We start from the raw sequence: 13,581 nt of genomic DNA, 5'->3' as shown, positions 1-13,581 counted from the left end.
GGAGACTTTTTTGCTGTAGAATGCTGAGGTGTGTTTTACTGAGCTGGTTTCCACCAGTTTCCTACCCTCACTGAGGCACTGGGAGGTCCAGCTGTTGGTGTTTGCCTGGTCGATCACCTGGTCTTTGGGATCTCCTCCTAGTTGGCAGTTGCAGGCTGTAGGGTTTTGACAGCTTACCTGGTATTGAACTGGAATCAACAAGGCTGGAACTTTCAGACAACTCTAGGTTTCTTTCTTCAGCTCCTTTCAGAGGAATGTTGCCGGATACTTATCTGCTTGCAGCCCTTTGTAGTACTGCATCCCTTATTTTTGCTGAGGCACTGGGAGACCTGTTTGCTGCAGAATGCCAAGGCACTAGAATATCCCCCTGATGTGCTAAAGTGGGTCTTTTGACTAGCTGGCTGGGTGACTCCAGGTTCCATACTGCTCCCCTTCCCCCAGGGTAAGAGAGGCTTTTCCCGTTAATCCCTCTAGCTGCCTGGGTTACTGTACTGCTGCTCCCGGTCTTCTGGTTCAGCTATTACAGGGTTTTTTCTGGGGTGATATTTTCCGGGTTTTCAGAGGTTGATGGGGAGGGTGAGAGTGACTACCTTTTTACTCCACCATCTTGGCTGCCGGAAGAGGAAAATCAGTTTGCTATTTTGTTGTTTACTTTATTTGACATATGAAGAAACTCTGGCAAATATGGTTAACAGACTTGTCCAGAATCACACATCTAGTAAGTGTCTGGGCCTGGATTTGAATGCAGGAAGATGAGTCTTCCTAACTGAAGGCCCAGTACTCTCTCCCACTCTACCACTTAGCTGTCCTGCTTCAATTCTATTCTACCATCGACATGAAGTCATTTGACAAGATCTCCATCTTCCATTTACCTTCTCCTCTCATATCACTCAGAAGCTTTCTCCCACTGTCTCGTCCTTTAATCTGGATAGAAGCAACCCAATTCCATCCAATCTTTTTTAACAGATTGCTTCCTCTGTCATTCTCACTCTTTCACTAATTATATATCTTTCTTTATCTCTGCTGCTGGCAAATGTGTCTATGTCTCTACCATACCAAACCCTCTATTGTCTTGTGACCTAATTATTCAACTGGAATTGTTATCTTCAAAATTATCAATGACTTCTTAGTTGTCAAATGTAATGTCCCTTTTCAGAATTCCCATCATTCTTCACCTCTTAAGTTTTTGCTCCTATTGATCACCCTCTTTCCTTGAATATTCATTTCTTTCTTGGATTTCAAGACACTTATGATTCTTTTTCAGACTGACTACTCCCTTCCAAGCCTTCTTTTCTAAATCTTTTTCCAGCTTATACTCAATAAATATGTATGACTCCAAGAAATCTGCCCTGCACTCTCTTCTCCCTTTATAATATTTCCTTTGGACTTCATCAGCTTTCATCTATTCAATTACCATCTCAATGCTAATCATTCTCAGATCTGCTAAACTTAACCTCTAGCTTAACATCTAACCTAACCTTTCTCTTGAGGTTTATTCTCAAATCACCTATTACACATATCAAACTGAATATATTAGAGTCATCTAAAATGTGACATGCCTGAAACATAACCTATCATCTTTCACCACACAAGTCCCCCTCTTTCAAACTTTGTAGTTACCTCACAATGACCAAGACTCACAAACTTAATTCTTCATTAATATTCATCCCATATATACAGTCTTTTACTAAGTCTCATCATTTCTGTTTTTTTCAAATAAAATAATATTTATAAAGTACTTAGCATGGTACCTGACCTTCGTAGGCAATAAATAAATTGGTTTCCTTCCCCTATCCCATAACATCCCCCACAGGGATGACCTTCTCTCCACGAATATTGCTGCCTCCTTGATTCCTCATCACCTCATTTTGGAATTATCACAATATCCTTTTAGTTGATTTCCCTGCCTCAAGTCTCTCCCATTCCCATTAACTAATATACCAAAATAGTTTTCCTAAAGCATAAATCTTCTCATGTCATACACATCCACTCAGAAAGAAAAATCTGTTAGCTGTAAAATCAAGTTAAAACCTTTCAAAATATGGTCCCTTCCTACCCTTACATACATTTTACAATTTGCTTTCCTTATCATATACTATGATCCAATTTCATTAGCTTTTTTTGTTGTTGCTTTTTCTTTAATCACAGCACACAGTCTTTTGACTTCACACTTTTTCTTTTATTTCCTTGTATGAATGGAATGTTTCACCTCTTCCTGCTTCCTTGGAGATGAAGCTCAAAAACAACCTTTTATAGAAGGTCTTCTCTGCCCCTTATACAGTGCTAGTGCCTTCACTCTGAAATGATGTTCTATTTACACTATTTTATGCATGCATTATGTGTGTGTTGCTTAAGCCATAAGAATGTGACCTTTTTGAAGGTGGATATCAGGTTTTATTTTAATTTTTTCTGTCCTCCAGTGCTTAACAGAGTATCTTACATATAGTGAGTTTTAATAAATGTTTAACTAATGAATGAGCTATTCAAGTCATTATAAAATGTATCTACTTTGAACATAGAGTTCACACAATTTAAAGTTACAAAAATTTTAGTTATATACAAAAGTACACTGAAAAAAGATTGTGATTATTTGACATAGAATTGATATTTATAGCAATATCCATAAGACATTGCACATTGTAGGAATATTGCTCTTGAGAATGAGGAGTTAAAAACATCTCAAGTTGAAGATGACATGATAGCAAAACTGAGAAATCAAAGTTTTTCAATCAAAAAGAAATAGTAGATAATGAAAACATTCCACAATGGTAAAAGTTACAAGAATACATGCACTCACACATATATAGATATACACACATATGTATACATATAGTTAATAGTATGTATTTATGTTATTATTCTAATTGTGGTTTATTTTAAAATGTTTTCTATCTTTTATATTTCTTCTTAAATAAGTATATATATATATATATACATATTCATATGCAGGCAATATATGTATATGGATATAACCCTGCACACATATACATATATCCATGTGAAAAACACATGTATATATATGCATTTCCATATAATAACAAGAAAGATCAAGAATATAAAACATTTTAAGAAGAAACCCATTTTACAAGAAGAAAAATAAACTATTAAATATTTGGGAATTGCTTCATGCACACTTTACCCTAAGGAAAGAGATTAATGACTGAAAGACAGGAAGATTAGAAGCTATAGCTCAATTCAAGTTTCATGGAAAGGTCATACTATTGTAGACACAATAATACTACTCCCCCAAACATACAACATATTACATTCAATTCCATTAAACTCCTCTTGACTCTATACCTCAACAGTAGATAAGTAGATAGATAGATATTGAGAGATATAGTTAAATATGAATAGATGATAGATAAATTGTATATATATATATATGTTTGTGTGTGTGTATATAAATATACATATACATATACATATATATATATATATTTAACACATTTCATAGATTATACAAAGATCAGAGTATTCTACAATGTGGGCAACATGGTCTAATTATCTAGTACTAGTTCCCTCTGTTCTTGCTGGGGAGACAAGCACAAGAAGACATAAATAGTAATATTAGGCTAGATTGCCCAGTCAATAGAATGTTGAACCTGGAGACAAGAAGACCAGAGTTAAAATCTGACCTCAGATACTTGCTGGCTATGTGACCCTTGGCAATTCACTTAACCTCTTTCTGTCACAGATTTGTCATCTGTAAAATGAGAATTATAATAACACCTATATCTCACAGCGCTGTTGTGAGAATAAAATGAGATTACATATGTAAAGTGCTTTGTGGGCCTTAAGTTAGTATATAAATGCAAGCTATTATTACACAGTGACACAAAGACCCAGTCATCTTGAGATATGTCTACCCCTTAACTTTAGTACTTCAAAAGGGAAGTTTCCAGTAACTGGATTTTTTCACTTGCTTTACATGATTAAATAAATTGGTAAAATGACAATACATAAACACAATCTCATTAGCAAATGAAATCATTTGTAATCAAGATGGATCAGCATTTAGAAACACTTAGCAATGTGAGAGTAAAACCATTGAATTGTGAGTTGGAAAACTTGAATTTAAATGCTGGTCTAACAAAAAATCAGTGGTGTGACCTAATCAAAGTCATTTAGCTAATCCTGGCTCATTTTCTCATTGGTAAGATCAATGTAGTGGACTTGATTAACTCTGAGGTCTCTTTAAGCACTACATCTCATGCCACATTTTTTTCTGTGAGCCTCACAGTAGCCTCTCATACACCTGTGCTGAATGAGTTGGTATTCAGCCATTACATCAAGGCTCATAGTGAAAGCCAGCAATGCTTTTTAGAACATTTATTTTCTTCTCTTGAATATGCTTTTGTTCCACACTTTCTTCATGGCATTTTTCATTTCTGAATTCTTCAAAGTGTATATCAAGGGGTTAAACATGGGAGCAATGATTGTGTAAAACAGAGCCCAATATTTATCCTCCTGTAATGTGGCAGCTGGTCTAATATAAATGAAGAGTAAAGGCCCAAAGAACAAGACTACCACAGTGATATGGGAACCACATGTGGATAGAGCTTTTTGGCAACTCTCAGAAGACTGTGCCTGCAGGTTATATAAGATCACACCATATGAAGCCATAAGGACCATGAAAACCACCAGTCCCATTGTCCCTGAATTTGCTTTTACTAAAAGATCAAACCTGTGGGTATTAGTGCAGGCAAGTTTCAGCAGTGGATACATGTCACAGAAATAGTGATCGATCTCATTGGGGCCACAGAAAGGCAGGAGAACAGCAAGGAGCAACTGTGCAAATGAATGCAGAAACCCCGCAGCACAAGCAGCCAAGACCAATGCATTGCATCTGTCCCTGCTCATGATAGCCATGTAGTGGAGAGGTTTGCAAATGGCCACATATCGGTCATAGGCCATCCCTGTGAGTATGAAGACCTCCACCCCTCCAAAGAAGTGCATAGTGAAAAGCTGGATCAGACAATTAAGATAGGAAATACTCTTCCTTTCAGCCAGCATATCACTGATGAGTTTAGGGGTCACCGTGGAGGTGTAGCAAATATCCATAAAGGACAAGTAAGTCAGGAAAAAGTACATGGGTTGTTCAAGTAGCTGGCTGCACATTGTGGAGATTATGATGATCAAATTTCCCATCAAAATAGCCATGTAACAAAATAAGAAAATGATAAAGCACAGAATCTGAACTTGGTTATTCTGAGAAAGCCCCAAGAGAATAAATTCAGTGACCTTAGTCTTATTGTTCATCTTTAAAAAAAAAACAAAACAAAACAAAACAAAAACAAAACATGAGAAGATGGCCAGTATTTATCTGAAAAAAAAAATAAACATAAAGCAACATCAGAAATGCTATCTCAGTATTGTGTGAATTACATTGTGGAAAAAAAGTTCACGAATACCACATTGAATTCTACAGAATGGGTAATTTGATATATCACTTAAATATCCCATGTGCAGGGCATTTGGGAGCTTTATGAAATAGCAATGATTCCTGATCATTTAACTCACAGGATCACAGAATGTCAAAATTGGCAGGAATGGCTGATATCATCAAGTCTAAACCACAACTGAGGTAGAACTAGCTATGTTCTCAAGTGGCCTTTTATTTGCTTCTTGGATACTTCATGTAGCAGGAAACAGAATGTTTTGAGTTAGATCAAGTAAATTCTCAGGAGTATGGATAATATTAAAATGTCATAAAAATTAATCAACAAAAGACATTCATATATGATATCAATCTCCTGTTAAAGAGGTAATGGTCTAAGAGTAAAGATTGAGGTTTTTTCCTTGCTTGTTCAATTTTTAAACATGGCCAAAGCCATGTTTGTTCATTGTGTTTCTTCATTATGTGAGTTTGTAATTCATTTTATGTTTTTACTTTCTCAATGAGGATTGAGGAGGAAGATGAAAGGAAGATAATGAAGATCCAAAAATACAGTAAAATTGAGTTGAAAAAAGTAAAATAAAATCAAACAAACTATTAACTAAGCTCTTAGCTTAGCTCAAGCTAGCAAGTGGGGTTTTCTCTCTATCTATCTCTCTCTGTCTGTCTGTCTGTCTGTCTCTACACACACACACAAACACACTCACATGTATATATCAGTATATGTTTATGTATATATGTGATTTACTACCTCTAACCCTTATTAGTTTGTTTTGTTTTGTTTTATTCATAAGGTCAATGAGAAAGTGATCTAAAATGACAACACCTCTGTTTTCACATCTACAAAGGAAAGAAAATAATAGCTACTGTACTTACCTCACCTGGTCATTGTGAGTTTCAAATAAAATAAGGTGTGAATCACGGATATCGACTCATTTTTTTTTCAGTCCACAGGATCTCGGGGTTGACAGACACTTTATCAAGATTATAAACTTTACGAGTAAAAGTCACTCCTATAATATTTCTGAAAAGTGCTCCTCCAGCTCCCTGTTAAAGATGCCCAGTGACAAGGTGCTCACTACCTTCAGAAGCCGATCAAATTCAGCATTATGCAGATTAATTATTACAACAGTTACATGCAATAAAATAGTAAAACCAATCAACTAAGTATTATAATTGCTATTTTGGATGCTTCTTTGGTTTTTATGTTTTCAACTTTATCTATTATTTTGCTCAAATCTGTAGGAGATAGTAAAATAGTACAAACAAGGTTACTCCCTGTGAGTCAGAAATCTGGCATATTGCATTGAGTGGAAGTGTGGTACAACTAACATAATATAAAACAGGGAAAAAAGATAGGACAAAAAAAGTAGTAGTTAAGGGCTAAGTCTAAAGTCTTTGGTATCATTTACACAAGACATTAATTATGTCTTTCCTCTGCACTCTTCTCTGGGAAATTAGGTTGTACTGTGGACAGTGCCAGTCCTGAAATCAGAAGGCTGTCTTCCTGAGTGCAAATCTGGTCTCAGACACTTACTAGTTGTGTGTCCCTGGGCAATTAATTTAACCCTGTTTGCCTCAGTTTCCTCATCTGTAAAATGATCTGCAGGAGGCAATGACAAATCACTGCAATATCTTTGCCAAGAAAACTCCAAATGAAGTGATGAACAGTTGGACATGACTAAAATGACAGAACGTCAATACACTCCACTTTATTCTACTTTAAGCACTGTTTGCATATGTTTGTGTTCTTTTTTTAAGTTATTTATTTATTTATTCATTTATTCATTCATTCATTATTGATTTTGTGTTTATTATTCATCAGGATAGAAGTCCCTCCTCCATCACATTCTGACTTTGTGACTCTGAGAAACTTTTAAAATTAGAGGCAGTTGACAAATTATCATAGGTTGAGAGAATATTCTTATTTAAGAGTTTGCTATGTTAATTAAATCACAATTCTGGTCTCTTTATATATACCAGCAGGTAAGGAGGCAAATTTGATTGTCATTTTTAAAACCATTATGTATGTTTATCATCAAATGTAATTTGGGTTGGAGAATCACCAAATTTCAAAGTTGGATGGAACCCTCAACTAATTATCTGCTCCAGCTTGCATATGAAAAAAAAATATTCTCTACAACATCTTCAACAAACTGTCACCTAACTTTCACTTCATGACTTTGCTTGAGGAAGAACTCATTTTTCCCCCAAAGCAATCCATTCCATTTTGATATAGTTCTGTTTATTAGGAAGTAATGACTTTCCTCCTAACATAAAATTTAGCTTTGCTTCTTTGCAACTGCTCCTCATTACTCTTACTTCTGTCATTTGAGTTCAACAAAGTAAGTTCAATCTCTTCCAGGAAACAGCATTTCAAGTACTTAAAAATAATTATGATCTAAAAATGCCCAGAGAAAACTTTGCAGTTTTTAAAATTCTTGCTATGCCGTGGAGTTCACCTTCCTTAATTCATAGATTTGGAGTACCCAAAAGGTACTAGTGGTCTGTAGATAGGAAAAATTGCAACTTTATTTTCCCTAACCTAAATGACATTGATAATTTTCTTTGATTATGAATGTAAGTAACATACATGTTTCTGATAAAGGATATATAGGTTTCCTGACTACCAAATTGATCCAGGACACAAAACATCAAGAATTTCTGTATTTGTCAAAAGTCTTCACTTTATAGAAGAGAGAGTAGAACATGAAGGAAATGACATTTTTAAAGTTATATGGTGAATGAATGATAGTCTGTGTTCTAACTTCTTGGTCAGTATTCTCCTTTTCTGTCCATTAAGTTTAATTCTTGAACTTGAAGTTACCCAATTCCAAGTAATCCTTAGAATGTACCTTGCTAAGGTATTGTGATGTAATGAAAGGGGCATTTTATGTAGAGCTTAGAGACTGCTATTAAAATTCTACTTCTGTTATTTACTACCTGCATGGCTTTGGGGAAATTATTTAATCTGTTTGAGTCTCAGTTTCCTTATCTAAAAAGAGGGGATTGGATCAAACATTTTCTAGGGTACATTCTATTTCTAAATACTATTTTTTAAAGACTGAGTACCCTCTATCCCCAAAAAAGAAATAATTTCCCATTCCATTAATGAAAATCATTTTACCATTTTACAATCAAATAACAAGGTTCACTGTTGTGGGCAAGAAAAAGAAAAAAAGAAAGAAACAAATAGAAAAAGGTTTAAAAACTTACATATCTCATTAGTATCCAACATGTCTTTCAGGTGTGATTTCCTATGAAATTACTCTGAACAATCTGAACCACCAATCTAGCCATCAGCTCTTTACAAGGCACTCTGCAATTAGGCAAAATCTCCATTTATTTCCATCTATCCACCAATCTAAGAAGGAAGGCTATGTGGTATCAAAAAACACAAATACCCCAAGTTCAGAACTAATTGTGTGTTTTTGCCAGTTACTGTCCTCAAATGCCCTTGCTTCTTGCCCATAAGTATATCAGTCGGACCAGCAACAGAGGTATTTCCAATTTGCCTTCTATCCTACACTTTTATCAATAGTTGTAGGGGGGAGGCGATATAGAGCAATCTTTCCTGAAATGAGCAAATTTCTAATTTCAGAGCACTTGGGGAATTGGGGGATTGGGAAATTGTTCTCCCAACAGCCCTAGTTAGGTTGTGGTGGTAGTGGGGACATTTTCTTCAAATTTCAATATTGTAAAAATCATTTTATGATGGGCATTCAGAAAGAACACAAATTAGTAACAGAAAAGATTTCAGAGCTCATTAAATCAAATGTCCCCTCTTCTACAGCTGAGGAAACAGAGCCTCAGAGAAATAAAGAAACATGTCGAAAGCCGCCTGGCTGGAGACTGATGAACAATGGTTATGTTTGTATTCGAAGTCATCAAGTCTGTTGTTGTTGTCATTGGTTTTATATTTAGGAATCTCTGGATCATCTCAAAAGGATTTTGAGACTGTATCTTTGAATTTGTAATTTAGTGCTGTATTATATCATTAGTACAAAGAATCAAGTCAATTTGGGAAAATTGTTTTAGAATGAAGAGAAAAAATGAATTCCATGCCTTGTACTATAGATTATTGGTGATATGTATATAGGCTCTACCAAGAAAGAACTGGATAAAGGCTTAGTATAAGCCTGCTAAGGAGAAGACAGCACCAAGTGTTATATTTACCAGTAGGTTGTAAAGACCTGAAGGATAGGAACTAAGGCTTTTTTTTGTCCCATCAATGATAGGAATAGTGTTTTGTGAAGAATAAACTTTAAATAATTTCTCAGGAAATGATTTTTTTCTCTCAAGCACCTATAAAATAGTTGATAGTGTTTTTTTTTTCCTGCCTCTAGCTTCTCCACACTACAATAAATTTTTCACTCACCTGTCAAAAGTTCAATACCAATCATGTCACCTCTCACCTTCTCCCATCCAATAAAGTCTAACTGCTCCCTGTTGTGTACCAGGATAAAAAACTGTTCATACCTGTTTTAGAAGCAAAAACATGACAGATTTCTGAAGAGGAGGAGGTATAGAAGAGAACTTCCTCAGGTATTGACTACTATTTATGGATGAAGATACATAAACAGAAAAAAAAAAAGGAAAGCAGAATGACTTGAAACATTTCACCAGAAGTGCTAAAGAGTACTAGAAAATGAGTGTGTGTTACATTACAAAATCATTTACTCCATCTAACAATGAATAGTAGAATACAAAGAACAAATAGTTTATGTTGAGATGGATTTTCTATATGGCTTATATACTCAAATGACCTTCTAATCAGCCAGATAGTTACTTTCTCAGATGACACCCTTTATACCAACCCACTCTTCCCAAGACTAGCTGATCCTATCTACTCTTCCATCTTTCTCTCTGAGCTTCTCTTCCTTTTTTTTTTCTAAATTTCTCCCCTTTCTCCTGATGAAGTTCTCCCACAGAGAGATCTGTGAAATTTTCCTTCTTTATTAATATAATTATTAGGAGGAAACTGTCCAAGAAACATTTATTATGACTGGAAATGAGCTACATTTGCAACTATTTTTTCTCTTTAAAGAATTTAGGGTGACAGTGATTGAAGGATTCTTTCAGTTAGCAGTACAAATCTTCACAGTGTAAGATACTTTCTAACTCCTTTTTTATATTGTTTCTCTTAATTATCACAAAGACTTAGAGGCATTTTAGTTGCCAATTTTAGGAGAAAAAACTATTTTAAAAAGATTAAATAATTATAGTTAGTCACATTAGAACTTATACAGTACTTAATACTAGAAGCTTATTTTTTTCTTTTCTCTTTTAAAAATATTTTCAGTCAACAATAATCTATTTTTCCCCATCTTATTCCATCCCAAACTAGAATAAAAGAAAAAAAATCTACAAAAATATATAGTCAAGGAAAACAAATTTCTGAATTGGATATAGATACACATATACACATGTGCATATGTACATAATTCTATATATACATGTATAAGTATGTATATATCTGAAAGTAGATAGTTATATCTATATATTCATCTGTATATAATTATTAGTAGGTGAGTAAGATATTTCCTCAGTAATCCTCTGGAATCGTGGTGGGTCATTACACTGATCAGATTTCCTAAGTCTTTCAAAGGTGATTGCCTTTACAGTATTTTTCTCATGGTATAGATTGTTCTATGGTTCTATTTGCTGCATCACATATCACTTCTAACAAATCATTCTCAGTTTCTTTGTTGTCCTCCCTTTTATCATTTCTTATATCACAATAGAAATCCATCATTTTTATAGACAATCACTTGTTCATCCATTTGACAATTTATGGTCGTGTCTCCAGATTACCAGCTCAAAAGAACTAGAAGTATTTTTGTACGTATTTAGAGTTGATTTTGCTTAAGACTATTCCCTTCCTTAATCTCCCTTCACTCTAATTTTCTTAATTATTTCTACCATTTTTCCTTGTGTTTTCCTATTGAGAGGGAAGTTGCTGCTGTTGTTGTTATTTTGGATTCAACTGTATGTTTGTATTCTTCTTGCCTTTATCTAGTTCAGATGAGAATGAGCCTTATATGTCAGTCACATCTACCCCTCCTCTATCTACTTTGTTTGCAGATACAGACTTGTGAACTCTGATTACGTGAGAAATATGTTCCTAACCCTCCATTTTTTATCTCCTGCCCCCAGTGTATTCTTTGTCTTCTCACTTTCCATTCCTCTCTTTAGATTATCAAGACATTCAAAACCTATCACAGGCCTTCTGTTACATTTGATTCTCAATGACACCTGATGATGATTGAGTTCGAAGGAGACACATATAACATTTCCACATATTTGAATGTAAGTAGTTTATATTTGTTTAGTCTCTTATAATTTTTGTTCATATTTAACTTCTATGTTTCTCTTACCTCCTGTGTTTGACTTCAAGATTCTATGCAACTCCACTCTTTTAATTAGGAATGTTTAGAAGCCCTCTATTTCATTAGAGGTCAATTTTCCTCCATAGACTTTTATTCATTATTGTCCAGGTAAGTCATTCTTAATGGTAAGCCTATATCCTTTGCCTGTTGGAACATAATATCTTAAGCTTTCTCTTCCATCAGGGTGATGGTTGAAAAGTTTTGTGTGATCCTGACTTTGGCTTTTGTTTTTGTTCTTGAATTTTTTTCTGGCTGGTTGCAATATTTTTTTCCCCCTCTCAACTAAAACTTCTGAATTTGAGCCTTAATATTCTTAAGAGTCTTCAATTGGGGATTTCTTTGAGGAGATGACCATTATATTAATTTTTATTCCTGGACGTGAACTCAGGTCTTCCTGACTGAAAACTCAGTGCGCTAACCACTGCTTCATGTAGCTGCATCTTTAACTACTTCCTTTCTCATCAAAGTTAGCAGAAAATACTACCAAATGCTTTGACATTTCATGTATCTCTAGCTAGGGTTGACTTCATGTGAAGTTTCAGATACTTTGACTAGTTTTATAAGCCTTGAGAAAACACTTAATCTGTGTCTGCCTGAGTTTTCTCTAATTCTACTACCTCTTTTTCTTCTCATTCTAAGTTTTCTTTGTTTTTTTGTGAGTAGTAGGGGGAGCTTACTACTGACTTGTATACTTAAAAAATTGATTCATTTCTCTATATATTTGAAAAATGCTTTCAAATAAAAGAAAACTTCTAAGGAAGCAAAGAAAAGATGGACTGTTTAGAATACAACATATAACATTTATTATATAGGATTTCTTGAAATAGAAATTTATTGCTGTATAATTTGAATCCTCCCATGATCTGTCATACACATGGCATTTTTTTTCTTTCTCTTTAGTATTTAAGTTTATACTACATTTCTTTTTCTTTTCTTAGTGTATATATAAGGAAAAAAATAAGTTAAAAAAATAAAAATGAAGCCTTTATCAGAGGAACTTCTTGTAAAGTTTTTCTTCCCCCACTCCAGTTTTCTACTTTCCTTCTAATATTGTTTGCATTGGTTTGCTAGCATATATTTTTTTAATTTAATGTAATTAAAACTATCATTTTAATATCCTGTAATGTTCTTTATCTCTTGTTTGATCACAGTTTTATTATCCACAGATCTGACATGTGCATTATTCTATGCTCCCCTAATCTGATTATGGTATTACTCTTTATGTCTAAACCTTATATCCATTTTTACTTTATATTGTTTTATGTGTGAGATATTGGTCTCTAGCTAGTTTCTGCCAAAATACTTTTCAGTTTTCCTAGCAGATTTTTTTTTTTGGTTATGAAATAAGTTTTTTTTTTTCTTTAAAGCATGGATAATTTGGAATTATCTAACACTATATTACTATAGTCATTTACTACTGACTATTGTGTACTTAATCTATTCTACTGATCCATTACTCTATATCTTAGTACCAGATTGTTTTGGGATTACCACGTTGTGATGCAGTTTCATATCTGATGTGGCTAAGCCATGTTTCTTCACATTTTTATTTACAAATTCCCTTAATATTCTTGACCTTTTGATCTTCTAGATGAATTCTATTACTATTTTACTGCCTCTGTAAAATAATTCGTGGTGGTTTGATAAGTATGGCACTGAATAAGCAAATTAATTTAGCCAAAAGTATCACTTTTTTATTATTTTGGCTTAGCCTACTCATGAGCAATTCATATGTTTTGCAACTATTTAGATCTGATTTTATTTGTGGGAAAAGTATTTTGTAATTGTGTTCAT

The 13,581-nt window shown here is 34.1% G+C and overlaps 1 protein-coding gene across 1 annotated transcript; it reads right to left on the bottom strand.

The window, feature by feature from the left end:
• Window positions 1-415: 415 nt before the first annotated feature.
• On the bottom strand, window positions 416-5,262 carry LOC114041034 (olfactory receptor 4P4-like; the record flags this gene model as incomplete). Its single annotated transcript, XM_027859234.1, has 2 exons — window positions 4,350-5,262; window positions 416-438 (listed from the first exon to the last, which is right to left on the bottom strand). Coding segments are annotated over exons 1-2 (936 nt in total), but the record flags the coding sequence as incomplete, so codon positions are not given.
• Between the last annotated feature and the right edge of the window lie 8,319 nt (window positions 5,263-13,581).

This window comes from Vombatus ursinus, unplaced genomic scaffold, assembly GCF_900497805.2.
Source record: "Vombatus ursinus unplaced genomic scaffold, bare-nosed wombat genome assembly UNPS02014163.1, whole genome shotgun sequence".
Taxonomy (NCBI): Eukaryota; Metazoa; Chordata; class Mammalia; order Diprotodontia; family Vombatidae; genus Vombatus; species Vombatus ursinus.
The sequence above is the reverse complement of the archived record's forward strand: the minus strand, read 5'-3'. Positions and strand labels throughout refer to the sequence as shown.